Consider the following 18,859-nt stretch of genomic DNA (forward strand, 5'->3'; position numbering starts at 1 on the left):
GCCTTTGATTCGTCTAGCCTACATCATATTTTTACCAGAAGAATATGATGCTGTGACGCGTTCAGGACACAGCAAAACAGAACAACAACGAAAGGACGATCACTTTATTGTTTTGTAGTCATTAAAAGCACCGTATTCTTTTATTGAGTGAACAACTAACGTTATTTTATTTTGGGCCACACTTTGCCCGTGGCGGGCGTAACGTCAACCTAATGGAACCAGGTTTGTGTGGCTTCGCCAGCTAATGTTTGCTAAGTTATTAGCTAGCCAAAATTGGTCCCATTTAATGCTAACATTAGATAACAAAATGCAACCGTTACCTGACCTTAGCTACACTTTAATATAACGTAACACTAAGTCTTTATAAAGGCGAAGATAACAGTAGGCTAGCTAATGTTACATCTACATATGTTTGAGGCAAATACGTTTGGTAATATATATTCTTAGCCACTGAAGTAATTGCCCATCTAACGTGAGCTAAATTTTCTCAAATGTGCAATGTATGGCCTCAAATGTTTTTTTACCTATCTTTTTTCATATTATTGTGATTAAATACGTGTTAGTGACCAACTCTGTCTGATAAGCACTGATGTTGTTTTCCAGAGGAGCAGGCCAGGAATCGTTTCCAGTCTGAGCTGGAGTTTATCCAGTGCTTGGCCAATCCAAACTACCTCAACTGTGAGTAACACAATTATCTTTCTACTTAGTTTGATCTGTCTGTGCTATTGTAGTGTTGCAGTAGGCTAATATGGCATCTAAAATGCACACCAAGTCATTGATTCCTTGGAAAAAGCACATCATGAACCCAGTATGATCACTGGAGGGTCAGCAAGCCAGAAGAGCTGCTTTACAGTGGCTCAAGAGGTAGAGCAATCGTCTAGTAATCGGAAGGTTCTCGGTTAGATTCCGGGTCCTCCTGGCAGCGTGGCGAAGTGTCCTTGAGCAAGACACTTATAACCCCTAACCAGGGCTTGACATTAACACCCGCCAAATGCGGGTAGAATTCGGCAGTGGCGTGTAACTCCGTCACTCTTACCAGCCACTTTGGCGGGTAGAACATGCAGCGTCACCGTTTTAGAGTCGTAGTGAAGAGTCTCTCTCGAGTCGGAACGCAGTACTGTGCTCGCTTACTTGCATCGCGCATAATGAGAGTCTCTTTCTCTGGAGGGGAAACCCTTTGCGAGCACAGGGAGAACATGCAAACTCCACACATAAAGGCCCGGGAGATACCCCACTTGGGTACTTGGCAACCTGGTCCCTCCCCAAGTTAACCCGGAACCCAGGACCTTCTTGCTGTGAGTCGACAGTGTTAACCGCTACACCACGTGCCACCTTTTTTACCATGTCACGGCTCACATGATATTAACCTGGAGGAAGAGCTGTGAGATCATACGCTGTATGTAGCTTTTCTCTTTTCTTTGACTTAGATTTTCTTAACAAAAGCAACATCTATTGAATTTGAGCAAAATCTCTTGGACCACCAGGGAACAGCATGTCACTTTGAGACTAGAGTCCCCATCTGGAGCGCAGGAGATCCCCCTATCAAACCTGGAGTGATCCCTACTAGAGCCCCTGTCTGCAGCGCAGGAGATCCCCCTATCAAACCTGGAGTGATCCCTACTAGAGCCCCTGTCTGCAGCGCAGGAGATCCCCCTATCCAAGCCTGCTTGCCTCAACGACTACCGCCCTGTAGCTCTCACCTCCATAGCCATGAAGTGCTTCGAGAAGCTAGTAAAGGGCTACATCTGCTCCTCCCTCCCCATCAACATGGACCCCCTGCAATTTGCATACCGCCCCAACAGGTCCACGGAGGACGCCATATCCCATGTGCTGCACACAGCAGCATCACACCTGGACAAGAGGCAGGGGAACTATGTGAGAATGCTATTCATCGACTACAGCTCGGCATTCAATACCATAGTCCCCTCCATACTCATAGCCAAGCTCAGGGACCTGGGCTTGGGCTATGACCTCTGCCAGTGGGTCTTGGACTTCCTGACTGGCAGACCCCAGGTGGTGAGAGCAGGCAACTGCACCTCCTCATCCATCACCCTCAACATAGGGGCCCCCCAGGGCTGTGTTCTGAGTCCCCTCCTCTACTCCCTGTACACACACGACTGTGTGGCTCAGCGGAGTAGCAATACAATCGTCAAATTTGCTGACGACACAGTGGTGGTGGGCCTGATCTCTGCCAACGACGAGAGGGCCTACCTGGAAGAGGTCAAGGTCCTGGCGGGATGGTGCCAGGAAAACAGCCTCTCCCTGAACGTCAGCAAAACAAAGGAGATGATTGTGGACTTCAGGAGGTCGGGGGTCAAGGACTACAGCCCCCTCAGCATCGACGGGGCACCGGTTGAGAGAGTCAACAGCTTTAAGTACCTCGGAGCCTACATATCCGAGGACTTGACATGGACCACACACATTAACAGTGTTGTGAAGAAGGCACGACAACGCCTCTACTTCCTCAGGCGCCTAAGGAAGTTCCAAGTCAGCCAGAAGATCCTTAAGAACTTCTACTCATGTACAATAGAGAGCATCTTGACCGGCAACATCACCTCCTGGTTTGGGAATAGCACTGCACAAGACCAAAGCAGACTACAAAGAGTGACACGTTCAGCCGAACGCACAATTGGAGGGGGGCTCCCCACCCTCCAGAACATTTACTACAAGCGTTGCAAGGGCAAGGCTAAGAGAATCATTAAAGACTCCAGTCACCCGAACAACTGCCTCTTTGAACTGCTGCGGTCAGGCAAGCGATACAGGAGTCTCAAGGCGAGCACAGAAAGACTCAGAAGAAGCTTCTATCCCCAGGCCATCAGGCTGCTAAACGAACAATGAATGAACACTACACAACAACAACCACCAAACGCACATAGCACACACATCCACACGCACACACTCACTTTAAACAAACACACTGTAGCACCCACTCCACACACTTATAGCACACACCCACTTTAAACAAACACACTGTAGCACCCACTCCCCACACTTTATATTTATGGATGAAGGATTGCACTACAACTCGTACACCTTACTGTAAATTGTACCTAAAATTGTACCTCATCCCATTTCTGCTTTGCACTAGATAGTACTGTACATTAGTACACTGCATAGTATTGTGTATTGTATATTATATGGTAACTCAGAACATTGTACATATGTCTATACCGAACACTGTGACCTCATTTTCTTCTTCTAAATTCATGCTATATTATGTTATTATGTTATTTGATACTATCTTGTCTAGCACAGTCTCTGGAGCGTAACAGTAAGAAGCATTTTGTATGAAAGTATTCTGTACTTCTGTATGACAACTATTAAAGAACTTGAACTTGAACCTGGAGTGATCCCTACTAGAGCCCCTGTCTGCAGCGCAGGAGATCCCCCTATCAAACCTGGAGTGATCCCATGCCACGTGGCACTGTTAATGTTTTATGTTGCATTTGATTGTTCACTCATGTTTGTATATTGAATATTATATGATTCTATGAATATAATTATATATGAATATTCTGAATATTACCATGTAAATTTCTGAAACTAATGTTGCCCGTCTCCTGTGTGACTCCAGTTCTGGCGCAGAGGGGATACCTACGAGAGAAGCCCTTCGTCAACTACTTGAAGTACTTGCTGTACTGGAAGGAGCCTGAGTATGCCAAATTCCTCAAGTAAGACCAATTTTCTGGGCTCAGTTACCATCCACTATCCAACTGCCTTGTACAGTGGCCCAGGAGGTAGAGCAGGTTGTCTGGTAATCAGAAGGTTCCCGGTTAGATTCCGGCTCCTCCCGGCAGCGTGTCGACGTGTCCTTGAGCAAGACACTTAACCCCTAATTAGAGCTGCCGCGATTACCGCATTACCGCGGTATCGCTGTTGCATCACGGCCACCGCAGAGTAGGCTGAATACCGCGTCACCGCTGTTTTTTATAATAATAATAATAATAAATTACCCTCCTCTCGTTGGGCTTGCGGCTCTGCAGATATACCCTACTCCTCTATCGAGGTTCCAAGCGACCCTATTGGGTACCAGAAAAGTCACGTGAAACATTGCAGACCACTGATTGGTCAGAAGAGAGACGCGTCACACGTTGTAGCGTCATGCAGTGTGTTACCACCAATCGGCAAGCGAGTATTAGGTTTTTACTTCCTGAATGTCAGCTCATCACAACACGGCTAATAACGTTAGCTTTAACTCTCCGCCGGAGTGGACTACCATCGCTCCTAAGGAGTACTAAACGAGACATAATGATTTTACTGTCTGCAACGAATGTTATAATAAAAGCCCTTTGTTCTATACACATGTCTGATTGAAAACTTTATTAACAGACCGCAGAATGGGACAACTCGGCACGCTCTGAGCAAAGAAAGGAACTGAGATATGAATAGAGTATTGCTTGCCTTGCTATTGTCCGGTAAATACGCTGATGTTATTGAACGTATAACTATATAATGTTAATGCCACAAAACGAATGCCTTTATTATAAAGTAGTAACTTTATAGTAATAATAATAAGAAAGGGTCGGGGGGGTTAGGGGTAACCACCCCTGCCCGCGACACCGAGTGAACTGCGCACGACCAGAGGGGAAACTTCGAATCCGTGTTTCACTTTCAATAACTAATGCGTGCTTGCCGAATCCCAAACAATATTCATGCTGCAAAGTCATCCTCTAAAGATAGACAGACTAGAGGCAGGCTATATGCTATAAAGAGTAGACTACTACTACTAAAAAAAAATGCATTCAAACTTTTTTTTTTAAATTTTTTTGTGTGCGTGCGGTAATAACCGCGGCGGTAGGAAATATTTTGCAAATCTGTGCGGTAAGGAAAACATCAATACCGTGGCAGCTCTACCCCTAACTGCTCCCGATGAGCAGGTTGGCACCTTGCATGATCGCCTCCGTAGTCGGTGTGTGAATGTGAGGCATAAGTTGTAAAGCGCTTTGGATAAACACAGTACATAAATGCAGTCCTGTGTTTTTGGCTGAACCTATCGCTGGCTGCAATACAGAAACACCCAATTGTGTCATTATGAAAAGGTAATATGTTAATGCACTATATAAATTCTTTCAGAAACAAATATCACTTGTTTTGCAAGCTAAATCACAGAGTTTGACTGAGTTGGTCTGAACAAGAGAAAAACTCTCCCAACTAGCAATGCATGAAACACAACGGCCCATGTGAACTCTGGTTGGATACGACCAATGCTGCAAAATCTCTAAAACGCTACCGTCTCATTTCTAGAGCACAAGATGTGAATGACCCAAATGTAAAACTGTGCCGAAAGCTACCTTGCTTGATGTATTTTTTGGTGCAGTTACCTCTCACGGCCACATGGTGTCAATCTTTCTTAGTTTACATTTACATTTATATTTAGTCATTTAGCTGACGCTTTTATGTTTTATCCAAAGCGATTTACAAGTTCTGTTAGTGCAGTTTTTAGATTCGATTCGATTAAAATGTATTGTCATTATACAGCACAAGCACAGTACAACGGAAATCAATTTGGCATCGAAGCAGAGTGCAAATGTAACAGTAAAGTGCAATAGTAAGTATAAAATGTATAAATGAATACTACTGAGTATAGTGCTAATCAGATATATGTACAGAGTTGTAGTATTAATGTACAGTGATACAGGTATAAAGACAGTATGATAGTAAGTCATACTGGCCGCCGGTAGCGTAACTAGTAAGAGGAGGTAAGGGATATGTACAGATATATATAAAGGATTATATGCAGGTATGTACAGACGGATGTGGATAGATATATATACGGTAAGATTATTGTACATGCTGTCATACAGAGTTATGTGTTATATGCAGGTGTATAGGTAGGTTTATAGAAGGATTGTATGCAGGTATATTCAGCCAGATATGGATAATATATATATAAATGTATATATGCATTATATACAACACCAGATATGGATATATTATATATATAATATGCAGTAAATATATAAATGTATATATACAGCACTATTGTACATGCTAGCTTACAGAGTATATGGGTAGACTATAATATGAGGTAGGTATTTAAGATTATTATGATTACCATGATTACAGTGCAGGGCAGATATCTATATGTATATTAAGGCTGTCAAAGTTGGGGCGGTGAGAGAAATGAGGAAGGGGCAAGAGAGAAAGAGAGCTGGGAGAGTGCGTGTGTGTGTGTGTGAGAGAGAGAGGGGGGGGGGGTGCGAATGTAACTAGTTCCTAATGTTTTCTTTCCCCTATTTCATGCACACTTTATTCATTGTTTTAAATTGTTATTTTCTTTTGTTATTTTGTGCATCACTCTGTTTTTAATTTGATGCAAATTTGCAATGCATGAGGGTCATCCTTTTGTGTTAAATGGCTGCAATAAAGCAAGCATTTGTTGACTCATGTTGATAAGAGTATTAAAACTTGAAAAAGATCTGTTTAAGCTAGATTTAGAACAGATATGCAAAATATGTGATTCATTTGCGATTAATCACGAGTTAACTATGGACAATCATGCGATTAATCAGATTAAATATTTTAATCGATTGACAGCCTCATATATCTATATATACATATGCGGTAAATATAAATATATGAATGTGTATATATATACACAGTATATACAGCACTATTGTACATGCTATCTTACAGAGTATATGGGTAGACTATAATATGAGGTTGGTAGTTAAGATTATTATGATTACAGTGTAGGACAGATAAGATAAGATATTCCTTTATTGGGAAATGGTCAGATATGGATATATATATATAATGCAGTAAATATATATTTTAACATCCCCCATGTCCATTCGGTCACTTATTTTGTGTCTCTTCCTTGCCCCCCCCCCCCTGCGGACCCCTCATTCGGTCACTTATTTTGTGCCTCTCTTCCTTGCCCTCCCCCCCTGCGTACCCCTCATTTGGTCACTTATTTTGTGCCTCTCTTCCTTGCCCCCCCCATGCGTACCCCTCATTCGGTCACTTATTTTGTGCCTCTCTTCCTTGCCCCCCCCCCCCCCCTGCGTACCCCTCATTCGGTCACTTATTTTGTGCCTCTCTTCCTTGCCCCCCCCCCTCTGCGTACCCCTCATTCGGTCACTTATTTTGTGTCTCTCTTCCTTGCCCCCCCCCCTCAGGTACCCCCACTGCCTCCACATGCTGGAGCTGCTGCAGTACGAGCACTTCCGCAAGGAGCTGGTGAACGCCCAGTGCGCCAAGTTCATCGACGAGCAGCAGCTGCTCCACTGGCAGCACTACTCCAGGAAGAGGACCCGCCTGCAGCAGGCGCTGGCCGAGCAGCAGCCCGCCCAGCAGCAGCAGCAGCCCACCCACGGGAACGCCATCACCAAATGAGACACTGGGGGGGGGGGGGGGGGGGGGTCTGAGGGGGGTTTGTGTGTGGTCATTACGGGTGGGAGAGTGGGATGTGTGGTTTAGTTTACTGAGGCACATTGGGGTTGAAGAGGGATGAGTGTGTTGTATTGGTGTGTGTTTGTGTGAAATGATGAACATCAGGTATGATGTGTGTCGTGAGTGAGAGAGAGAGTGTCTAGAATATAGTTAGGGCTGAATGATGATAAAAATTTATAAAATCACCCACTTAGGCTATACATTGTTTTGGCTATAATAACACTGCGACCCAAAAGGAATTTGAGCGTTTTGTCAATGGATCTCGTTCAGTAAACGAGCCTCTCTCTGGTTTCTCAACTCCGTGGCCCGCCTTGTGTCCCGTGCTTCTGGGCTCGTCTGGATGGTCCGCCCCCCCCCCCCCCCCCCTGTGGTGCCTCTCACGGCTGAATGGGGAGGCTTAGGGAGCGGCTACGTTGATCCGTCACAAAACGGAGAGAAAACAGACCGATGGTAGTGATGTCCATGTTTTTTTTTTTTTTTATTAGAACCTGACGTAATTGTGCATTTAGTTTGGTCGTAGAAACAATAGTTTTGCTAACGGGACAATGGCGTTTCCGTCAGTTTGGAAAGTTAACGTTAATCCTCCAAACGTTCAAAATATACACAAATCTGGCGGGGATGGGGTTATTATCATCAGCCCTGTCCAATAAACGGATGATGCTCATTGAAAGATGATTAAAAACAGGTCTATATACGGATCACTGTAGCCGGGCCCTTATTAAGAGAGAATGTGATGAGATCATTTTCATCAGAAGCATAATGTTTTGTAATGTTTTGAATTTTCCTACAAGGTATTTACTGTAATGAATAACATTAAACCGTGTCTGTCTAACAATAACAATCTGCTCGGATTAAAAATTCTAGGTCAAAAGCACTTGGGTGTCCTTGGACTGAGGTGTTTCCCTTTGAGCTTCCATGGAGTAGAATAGAATAGTACTTTGGAAGTACTTTATTGATCCCGAGGGAAATTCAGCACCACAGATCGCTCACAATGAACATTCAGTTAGTCACAAATAAAAATACGAATAAGATTAAATACACAGTCAGAGATATACATTCTAAATATGTATATACATTCTAAAATATACAGTCTCAAAAATATACAGTAAAAATGTACAGTAAAATGCAGAATGTACAGGAAGATATACAGGGATTTATACTGTTACTCTGCTCAGTGAGGCGTTGTACAGTCTGATAGCTGTTGGTATGGAGGAGGACTTCCTGTGACGTTCAGTGCTGCATCATGGAAGAGTGGATAGCACTGCTGTAGAAAATCCATTCTGGAGTTTACCTCCCATGATTGATTTCTTTTGGTGTGATTTAAATAGGGATCACTCTCAAACCCTGGTGACCCATCAAATTATTGGTAACTCATCAAAGTTATTCAAATAATTTACATAATGTCAATCAAGACTAACTATTCCATACCCCTTCAAATGGACTTTCTTTTTGTGCAAGTTTTCTGTGAATTCACTGATTAAACTACTTCTGGGTGAAGCAGCCAGTCAATATTGTACCAGTCAAGATGTCATGACTCGTCACAAAAAAATTGTGATTTATTTTGCACATAATCTCGCACACATCCAAAATAAAACAGCCTTTTATTTTTTTGAAGTGCTCCTTTAACTTTTGCACAACGTGTCTTTCCACCACGCACCACAGGAGGTCGCAATTTGTGCCTTTTCCCTGGTACAGAAGGAGTGGTGTCTTGAGGATTAAACTATTGCACTTTACTGTTACATTTGCACTCTGGTTTGACCTCTTTTTTTTGTACTGTACTTGTGCTGTATGATGACAATACATTTTAATCAAATCTAATCACCACTCATGTTCAACTGCCCACTGGTTCAACCAAACATTAATGCAGGAATTATTTTGATTATATATTTTATGTGAAACTGACATCTAAAAACATGATATTTGTTGATAGGAGAATATACCACGCACTAAGATATACAAATGGTGTAAATACCAAATTCGGAGTTTATTGGAATAAAATGAGAATATACCAAACTATTGATACATTTAATCAATAACAAAAATAACTAATCAATTGTTATAATATATATATATTGCATCCTTTTAGGATGAAGTGCAGTAAATAATTGCCTTGTCAGGCGAACAAGGTTATTTGTGAGAAATGTTGCACATTTGAGTCATTCAACCTCAACTCTGTCACATATTTCAAACTTAACTAATTTAATTATCACTCGATTTGCAAAGTCCTCTGGTGTCTGAGGATATGTGTTTAAATGATTTTCTGAACATCACACAATTTGCATGTTGACATTCCTGATCCTCAGTTCCATTGCCTCGAACAAACCACGAGGTCACACTATGTTGTTGCTTAAAATGGAGTCGTAAGTCTCCTACTATTGAACATGTATTATTTAGAAATTAGTTATTTGGTAGTTTTCTGCAGTGGGAAATGATCACTAAGAATTCCCTTTTTTTCACAAAACATTTGAATCACTTTACATGTAAATGAATATTCAAATTCATACGTCTTCCATGCAACAGAAACGGAGGGTAATAATATCCAGGTCCACCAGAACCCTTTAAGCCCGGTTCTTCACCCTGGTTCAGCCACGAGAATCGACGGCTTTCCCTCAGGAACCAGCGACCCTGATCTGTTCTGGTATCACTGGAACCTCAGGTGGTTTAAATCTGAAATGTACCTCTAGTGTGGGTGGTGTGACGTGGCCAGCAGGCCTGATGATGACTTTTGCCTTGGAGTCTTTTAAGATAAGAGCCGCTGCTATACTGTACACACATGGGCCACATTGTAGCTACAGTTGACATAGAAATGGAAACTTTCTCCCATGTGAAAACCTCATCTCAACAGCTTGTTTGCGCGGAGACCTGATGAAGACGGGAGGTTGCAGACTGTGTGTAGGTTGCGGTGATGTTGCACATCCGTCATTTCAGGACACAGAGCCTGATCTACAGCGCGCTCTGTGACCACATCCTGTCCTCTGCTGCTGTTCTCTACACCCACACAGAGCTTCTAGCGCCGGGCTCATCTTTACCACCACCAATCCAGGGAAATCCTTCCAGAATGGCTTCTACTTTGCTTCCTAGTGACACGTGTAGTAAAGAACCATCCATTTTATTATCAAATCCCCATTTTCTACCTGCGAAACCATTATGCTCATTATTGTGTAGGTATTTAAATAATTATTTTGTGCCCTAAAGGAAAGTCTTACTTTTCAAGATTCAAGAGGTTTATTCGTCACATACATACACAAGACGGTAAATGAACTTAATAAACATTCCCTTTACTATGATTCATTCACCGCTATTCATTATCCAGTCAACACAAGCAACACATTTCAAAGGAATTCTAAAAATGATTGTTTTCATTTACCAAAGAAATGGGTAGTTAAAAGTTATCAATGTCAATTTACAGAATTGTGTCAAATCTGTGTAAAATCTTTTGGATATAGGCCTACTATTTCTGGATATTGCAACTACTACAGAAAAACGTGAGTAACAAGTTTTTCTACAACTCAAGTTCAGACCTATGTTACTCTATTTCATTAGCACTAAAGATGATCTTTCTTTATTGTATCAGAAACTTCAGGATGTTATCTTTCAAAAGAGACCATGGCTATGTGCTATAAGTATAAAGTATAGTGATTTGGTATATGCAGTCCTCAAAAACGAAAACAAAAATGGCCACTTTTCTGCCCGCATGTTAAGAGGTAGGATGGGGGGTCTTTGATAGCATAAGTGCAGCTCCCCACACCCCCTTGTTGAAAGGATTGGCAAGATTTTATACCAATTGTTGCCTTTATTCAACCAAATATTGTGGATGATTTTGAGTGAGAAATGCTACACATGTTACTCATGTTCACCCCCGACAGATACAATTGCAGCTCAAACACAAAATAGTTTTAAACACCAGTCTCGTGAAAACTTTTATTATTGAATACACATTTTAAGCGAGGATAAAGAAGTTTGCAACTACATGAAACATGATGATCATGGACATGATAGCAAAAGTATATAAAATGCAAAATTCAACAAAATTTTATTAACACATAATATGAGAAGCCGGTCATAAATGCTATCACTGTGATGAAGAAATAAAGTAGCTTTTGTGTTATGCCTGCAGCAGTATTGATTCATGTGTCTTTCAAATAAGATACAGTAGATATTATTGAATGTAAATTATGTTTTTTTTTTTTATCCACTTTTTCTCCCATTTTCTATATTTTCTCCCATCCCAATTTTTTGTATCATCCAATTCAACCCTCCCCTGTCACGAACACTGTTTCTTGCCTCCCACAAGCCGGCTGCAATGTGGACTAAGTCATACATAGCACAAGTCCCCTCCGGTACTTCAGGTAACAGCAGTCGCATCTTTTCACCTGCGCAGCTCGATCTCTCAGTGGCGAGGAGTAACGCGTGGGAGGCTCACGCTGCCCCCGACACTTCCTGATTCTACTGCGCAGGCGTACCAACCGACCTGTAGGAGTCGCTGTCCACAACGCCCGATCCCCACCCATCAGTTTCCCACCCCCTAATACGGTCAATGTGTATTAGTATGAACGACCAGCTAAACTGAAAGCAATGTGGAGCGCTGGGATCGAACAGGCGATCCCAGCGTCTCCGCATTCGTGGCGAGCGCCTTGCCCACTACGCCACGTAGCCGCCGAATGTAAATTATGTTACGGCTGCTGTATTGACTCATGTGTCTTTCAAATAAGATACAGTAGATATTATTGAATGTAAATACTTTGCAAGAGAGGATATATACGCATACTTTCAAATATGAATGACCAAGTGGATTTGAATGATCAGCTGCCAAGGCCTTATTTTAGCCCTTGTTGCATTGCTTCAGATGAACCCTGTGAAACAGACAGAATATCTTTTTTTAAACGTTTTATTTATCACAACAGTATGACATAAATGACGAGATTGAGAAATGAAAACAAAAAGGCAAGACATTCAGAAATAACAGAATATGATTTTAGTGACATTTCAGAAATAAGATGTACGTTACAACACGTAGAAATACCCACAATTCCTAGACCTCACACTCGTTCTCGTCGTTTTGACAAGCCCTGCCGGTGCCTTTTTTTAACTGTTTTCCTTTCCCGTTTGCTATAGTAATTCTGTCCTTGATGCTGCATGTGGGGTACATGGGGAAATTGTGTTTCACCAAAGGATTTTGTGTTTTCTTAACGTTCTAATTTCTAGAAGCTAAATTGCTAACCCTAAATGACCGGATGTCGCAGAGAATGCACTGGCGTTGGTGAAGTCGGATGACTTGATCTGCAATGTTAAGCTAGTTTTGGCTAGCGAATTCTAATAAAATAATTCCCCGGAGAGGGCGGCTGGGTGGCGCAGCGGACATTGCGCTCGTCACCAACGCAAGAGACACCGGGTTCGAATCCGGCTGTCGGCGTTGCCTCCGGCTTGGGCCGGCCGTCATACTAACTCAATTGGCAGAGTTAGCGGGTGGAAGTCGATGGGTGGTAATCTGGACGTTGTGGACAGCGACTCCTACAGGTCGGTTGGGGGATGCCTGCACAGCAGAGACAGGAAATGGCGGGGGTAGTGTGAGCCTTCCACACGTTACACCTCGCCAATGAGAGTCCGTGCTGGCAGGTGAAAAGATGTGACAGGCTGCCTCCTCGTGTATTGGAGGGGACACGTGATGCAAGGCTTCTATCCTCCCTACAACCGGCCAGTGGGGGGCATATGCGAGCAACGTTCAAGACAGGGGAGGGGAGAATTGGCACAGTGAAATTGGGATGGGAGAAAAATGGAAAAATAGGAGAAAAAGTGGATAAAATTAAAAAATATCCCCGGAGAGATAAATAATATATATGGTTTTGTTCAAGGGACTGCAGCCTATACATGAACACAGACGAAGCAAAGAATGATCTATTAATAGTCCATTCATTGTCATAGATGCAGCAAAGTGTAACGTTTGGGGTTCGCTCTGTTCAGTGAGCAAGCCTCTAGCGTTACCTGGTGGGTAATTGCCATGTCTATACCTGTCTTAATTACACTCATTGGTACCTGGTGTGGCTCGTTAATATCCCTTCATATTCTCCCCTGTGTCACACAAACCCTGTCAGTCGATCACCAAACTGAGTAATACCTACATGTGTAAGCCATATCGCTCCTTGCCACGGAGGAAGTACGTTCGCTATATGTGTCTTATAGTTGTCATGTCACTTTGATTGCCGAATTAATTCGTTATTGAAAGTTCATATTACCGACGTGTTTACCATTTAACGTGTTTTGGAGACCTTGCTTTCTCCCCTTTTATTTTCCCCGATTTATTGTGTAGATTACTTTATGTACTGTGAAGATTATTTAACATGTTTTGGAGACTGAGATTTCTCCCCTTTTGTTTATCCGCCATCGTATGCGTGTTCATTTCTCTACTCAAATAAAAGAGTAGCTCATTGTTTGAATACCAACACCTGCCTATCGTCTTATCTGTTCTGCACTGCACCTGGGTCCAACACACCTATACCAAACCGTAACAGCAAAAAATGGAGACGGAGCAGCCAGAAATACGTCCCCTGTGAGAGGTATTTTCTGTCTTGACATTAGTTCTCATCCAGTTCTCCCAGGTACAGATATACATGGCCTAACGTTACATAATATGCTGAAATAGAATGTTGAACCTACCCGAAGCTTCCATGCCATCAAAACCACAACGAAGAATCCATAGAAGCTGCTCTTGGCGATGAAGATGAGGTAGGTTAGTTTGACAGTCTGTGCGCTATTCTTATAGTACTCTGTAGAAATAAAAAATAAAAATAACAATAATTATATATATTATTTATATATAATGAGTGATATGATTACAAATAGTAATCCCAGGAGAAAACGTTGGAGTGAAACACAGAACACCATATTTACCTTTAGTCATACCGTGCACTTGACCTGATGGAAACACACAATGGATTAGATGGATGCACGTCTAGTCACCCATAACAAAAAAGACACAGTTTATCATGGCAGTTTGATGTTCATTTCAGTTTTACTGGCCATTGTATACATAATTGACCATGCTATTGCCATGGCAAAAGTCACATATCACCATGGTACAACCATTGCACTTAAATAATACCATGGTATAATCCTATCCATGATACCAATGGTAATAGCATGGTATTTAGTTCATAATTTTCTTTCGTCACTACCATCATGGTAATAACCAGAAAATTATGGAAATAGCATGATACTTTTCTCACAAGAGTATAGCGAGGTCAACTTTATGAGCGTGTACCTTCAATTCCTTCAACTGAGTCCGAGTGATACGTGAGGGTTTCGTTTGTCCATAAGAAGCTCACAGTGCAGTTAAAGGTCTTGCCAGGAGTGTGCCACTCGTCGGCAAGAACCCTGATTCTACTGGTGATGCTGTAAGACTTGCCATCCCGGACGGCCGCGTTGTCGGTCGCCACTCCGTCGGTGACGTCGACCCCGTTGATCTGCCAGGTCACATGGACGTGGTCCGGGTAGAAGCCGCTGGCCACACACACCAGGGTCTTCTTGTGCCTCCTGTCCTTCTTATCTCTACACTCATTTCGTGAAGGTCGGAGGACTTTCACTGTGGGTGGTGTGACTGGATGGCCCGGTTCTGTGGACACGAATGACATCAAAACAACCAATTATACCAAGCTGCATCTTCAGGACGTACACAACGCTATAGTCCTTACCCCTGTAAACATTTAAAATATTTGATGTACGGTAACATATAAAACCCCCTCCTCAACCTTTACATCTGAAGCCTTTTATAGTCTTTATATACAATCTAAGTTATTCAATCTTTATTTATACTCGATAATACACTGAGTAATTCAACTCATTTACAGTGCCGTCGAGATGTTACATACACAAGTGTGTCACAGTGTGTTCATAAATATAAGGACATCAGACAATCAGAATAATTAAGAGCACATTTTAAAATACATTAAAAAAAATCTTTTTAAAAGAATAAAATAGCTAAAAATTAAAACAGAGGTAATCATTTAAAAACAATTACATATTGTGGTGACCTGATTGGTCATTAAGGTTCTAAACCGACCCATAGATTTCAGTGTTTCCTGCAGGGTATTCCATGATGTAGGGGCAAAAAAGCCAAAAGCAGATCTACCAAGTTCAGTACAAACTCTATAGGCACTCTAAGTGTAAGCCAAAAACTGGATCGTGTACGACAGGGTCCAGTGGTCCATTCAAATAAAGAACTAATATAATTTGGACAATCTCTAATTATGGCTTTATAAATAAAAGTTAAAAGTTATAAAACAGAATTTCTGTGCACAAGTACTGTGCAGAAAATACAGATTCAGTGTAAACTTAAGTCAGTTGTTGACCTATTCCACTAATTTAGGAAGATTCATAAAGGTACAGACACTTGTTTTTACTTGGTAATTATCAGCATTATATTGTATTTAGTATTGTATAGTGTTACATTACATCTAGTTAGGGTTTATATCTTACATAAGACAGTGAGTTTTGTTCACTTTCCAAAGTCAGACTCTCTGAGATCAATGATCTGGGCATAGAGACCGTTCTTTTCTGTTTTACCGCAATATATGGTTGGATAACATAGACAACGCTTCTTATAAGCCTTGTATTGTCACGAGGTATCACAAAATATTACATTCAGCAATTACTGTAGAATGAAAAGCACGATAAACAATGATTTTTTACATGATTAAAATGTTTATGTGTCCCTTCCTTCACTCGCCTAAATAGCTTTAATAAGTTCATATCAGACAGTTGATGACAATATTTGCTCAACGTTTTCTTACTTAAAACAGTGAGTTTAGTTCCAGCTACAAAGAACGCTTCTAAATAGGAGAACAGAATTCTGAGTCTAACAAAAACTGCCTAACTTGTTTTTTTTGTTTTAAAAAAAACTTGTTGCACTTTGAGGAGTACACACATTTCAATGTAGACCACTCTGTCCATCAAGGCTTACCCCCTACTCAAGTGTTCAATTTCAACATCTACAAATGTTTTATCTAAGGCTTAGATAAAACATTTGTAGATGTTGAAATTGAACACTTATTCTAAGGAATCACAAGATTCATCATCATTATATCATAGTCAAGGTGTCAGCTAAGCACTGGAGCAGATTTGCAGTAATCAATAAGACAAAGACATAATGACTTTTTACTACTATGTTACTAGAGAACGTTATATTCATATATCTCATGTTGTCATGTCTCACCTAAGACAGTTAACTTGGTTCCTTCACTGAAGTAAGCCTCGTATCCAGAGGCAGTGCACTCGATCAGTGCTCAAATTTAGCCCAAGATGCTACTCATACCTTTCTTTCTCATTCTGTGGATGTGATCAAATGGTCATTGATTACATTCATCCAGACCCCGAGACCAACATCCACCTATACAGTCCGTTTGCACTAGTTTGAAGCAAGACAAAGTACTTTCTCGCACCAAATAAACAACCGATATCACGAGCACCTCACCACTCGTATACTGTAGGTATAGATTCACGTAAGAAAATTGTATATCTTACCCAGAACAGTCAACTTTGTGCCTGATCCGAAGTACGCTTCAGAGTTGCCTATTAACACAGTGTTGCAGCTTCGTACAAAAACTCTCTCTTCGCTCCTCCCCTCCCCCTCCTCCTCCTCCCCACACTTACCTCTCTGTATCCCCCCCCCCCCCCCCCCCCCCATCTCTCATTATCTGTCTCAGAGCAGGTGCAACAGGCATTGGAGCCGCGGGAGTTTGAATTGGTTCCAAACGGACTTCTGCTATTTCTGTGAGTGCTAAGAAAAGAAGTGAGGAGGATGAGGAGGAGAGGAAGGTAAATGTTTTGTTGTCGTTTCCTTCGCAGAAATAAAGTTAAAGTGACATCTCTCTTGATCACACCTTATCCTTCCCTGACAACATACGTCATATATAATAATAATAATAATAATAATAATAATAATAATAATAATAATAATAATAATAATAATAATAATAATAATAATAATAATAATAATAATAATGCAGGACTTTGGAGATGTCTTTATTTGGCATGCAGGACACACATGCGATGGGCGGCACACACACAGGAACACACACATGCAATTGTAGGGTCGCCGATGCGATTGAATCTCTGCACTTGACCCATCCCGTCATCCTTCCCCCCAAGGGCAGCCGGGAGCAGATAGGGGCGTCTGCGGGGGACCAATCCAAGTGCTCCTGCCCGTCTTTGTCAGGGACGCGACAGCGTTAGCGATCTGTTGTGCATGTTTTTCCATTGGGTTTCTCTTATCGGGGGGGAAACCCTTGTGAGCACGGGGAGAACATGCAAACTCCACACAGAAAGGCCTGGGAGATACCCCACCTGGGTACCTGGCAACACGGAAACCTGGTCCCCAAGCGGGAATCGAACCCTGTACCTTCTTATTGTGAGGCGACAGTGTTAACCACTACACCACCAGTACTGTGTTCTGAAATGTAGAATTGTGGTCATCTGACTGAACTGTAGGTTACAGGTTGGAAAAGCCCTCAGCTCTGAACTAGGCAGAATCTGCACCTGGCTCGCTGATAACAAACTATCATTACACCTGGGTAAAACAGAGTCCATTCTCTTTGGATCAAATAACGAACTCAGCAAGGCCAATGGCTTCTCTGTTACAATGGGTGACAATTGTCACAAGGAAAGATGAAATGACCTACCAAACAAAATGGCAACCAGTGTAATAAAAAAAGTCAACCATCGAACAAGACATTGTACCGGATCTCCTCTCTGGTAAACAAGAATACCTTGAAGACTCTGGCAGGAGCACTCATTCAAGGATACTACAACTATGCTTGCACCTCATGGTACCAAAGCACCTCAAAGGCCCTAAAAACAAGATTACAAACATGACAAAATAAACTGGTCAGGCTACTACATTACATTCAAGGGGGAAGAAATTGTACATTGGAGGGGGTTGGGTGGGTGGTCCCTGCCCACTGTTGTGGAGCCTGATGGCCGCTGGTATGAAGGACTGTCCGAAGCGGTTAGTTGAGTGTCGGGTGGGTATGAGTCTGTGGCTGAACGTGCTTCTCATCTTGACTAGCTCGTCGTAGAGGGGGTGGGAGGGATTCTCCAGGATGGTAGCCAACTTCCTTCTCATCCCCCTCTCTGCCATCACCTCTAGTCTGACCAGCTTGACTCCCACCACGGAGCTAGCCTTCCTCACCAGCTTGTTTAGCTTGTTGGTGTCCCTCGAGTTGGTGGAGCCCCCCCAGCATGCCGCAGCATAGAAGAGGACGCTCGGGGGGGGGGGGGGGGGGGCTCTTCTTGCCCCTCCGGAAGTCCACCACCAGCTCCTTGGTCTTACTGGTGTTGAGTTGGAGGTGGTTACTGTCGCTCCACCCCACAAAGCTCTCCACCAGGGCTCTATACTCCTCATCATCGTTGGTGATGTAGCTTACGATGGAGGAGTCGTCAGAGAACTTCTGTAGGTGGCACCCGCTTGAGT

General features: G+C 42.4%; 2 protein-coding genes across 2 annotated transcripts; one reads left to right on the plus strand and one right to left on the minus strand.

Annotated features, from left to right (window-relative positions):
• The first annotated feature begins 46 nt into the window (after positions 1–46).
• med31 (mediator complex subunit 31) lies at positions 47–8,269 on the plus strand. Its single transcript, XM_084311030.1, has 4 exons — positions 47–222; positions 604–678; positions 3,575–3,671; positions 7,122–8,269. The coding sequence occupies exons 1-4, from the start codon at positions 213–215 to the stop codon at positions 7,336–7,338; spliced, it is 399 nt and encodes a 132-aa protein (XP_084167156.1). The 5' UTR covers positions 47–212; the 3' UTR covers positions 7,339–8,269.
• A 3,791-nt stretch (positions 8,270–12,060) lies between these two features.
• Positions 12,061–16,762, minus strand: LOC311224849 (T-cell receptor beta-1 chain C region). Its single transcript, XM_084309979.1, has 5 exons — positions 16,703–16,762; positions 14,654–15,004; positions 14,284–14,307; positions 14,050–14,159; positions 12,061–12,248 (listed from the first exon to the last, which is right to left on the minus strand). Exons 1-5 carry the CDS (start codon positions 16,713–16,715, stop codon positions 12,213–12,215), a joined length of 534 nt encoding a protein of 177 aa, XP_084166105.1. The 5' UTR covers positions 16,716–16,762; the 3' UTR covers positions 12,061–12,212.
• Between the last annotated feature and the right edge of the window lie 2,097 nt (positions 16,763–18,859).

Source organism: Notolepis coatsorum (assembly GCF_963971535.1).
Source record: "Notolepis coatsorum genome assembly, chromosome: 3".
Lineage (NCBI taxonomy): Eukaryota > Metazoa > Chordata > Actinopteri > Aulopiformes > Paralepididae > Notolepis > Notolepis coatsorum.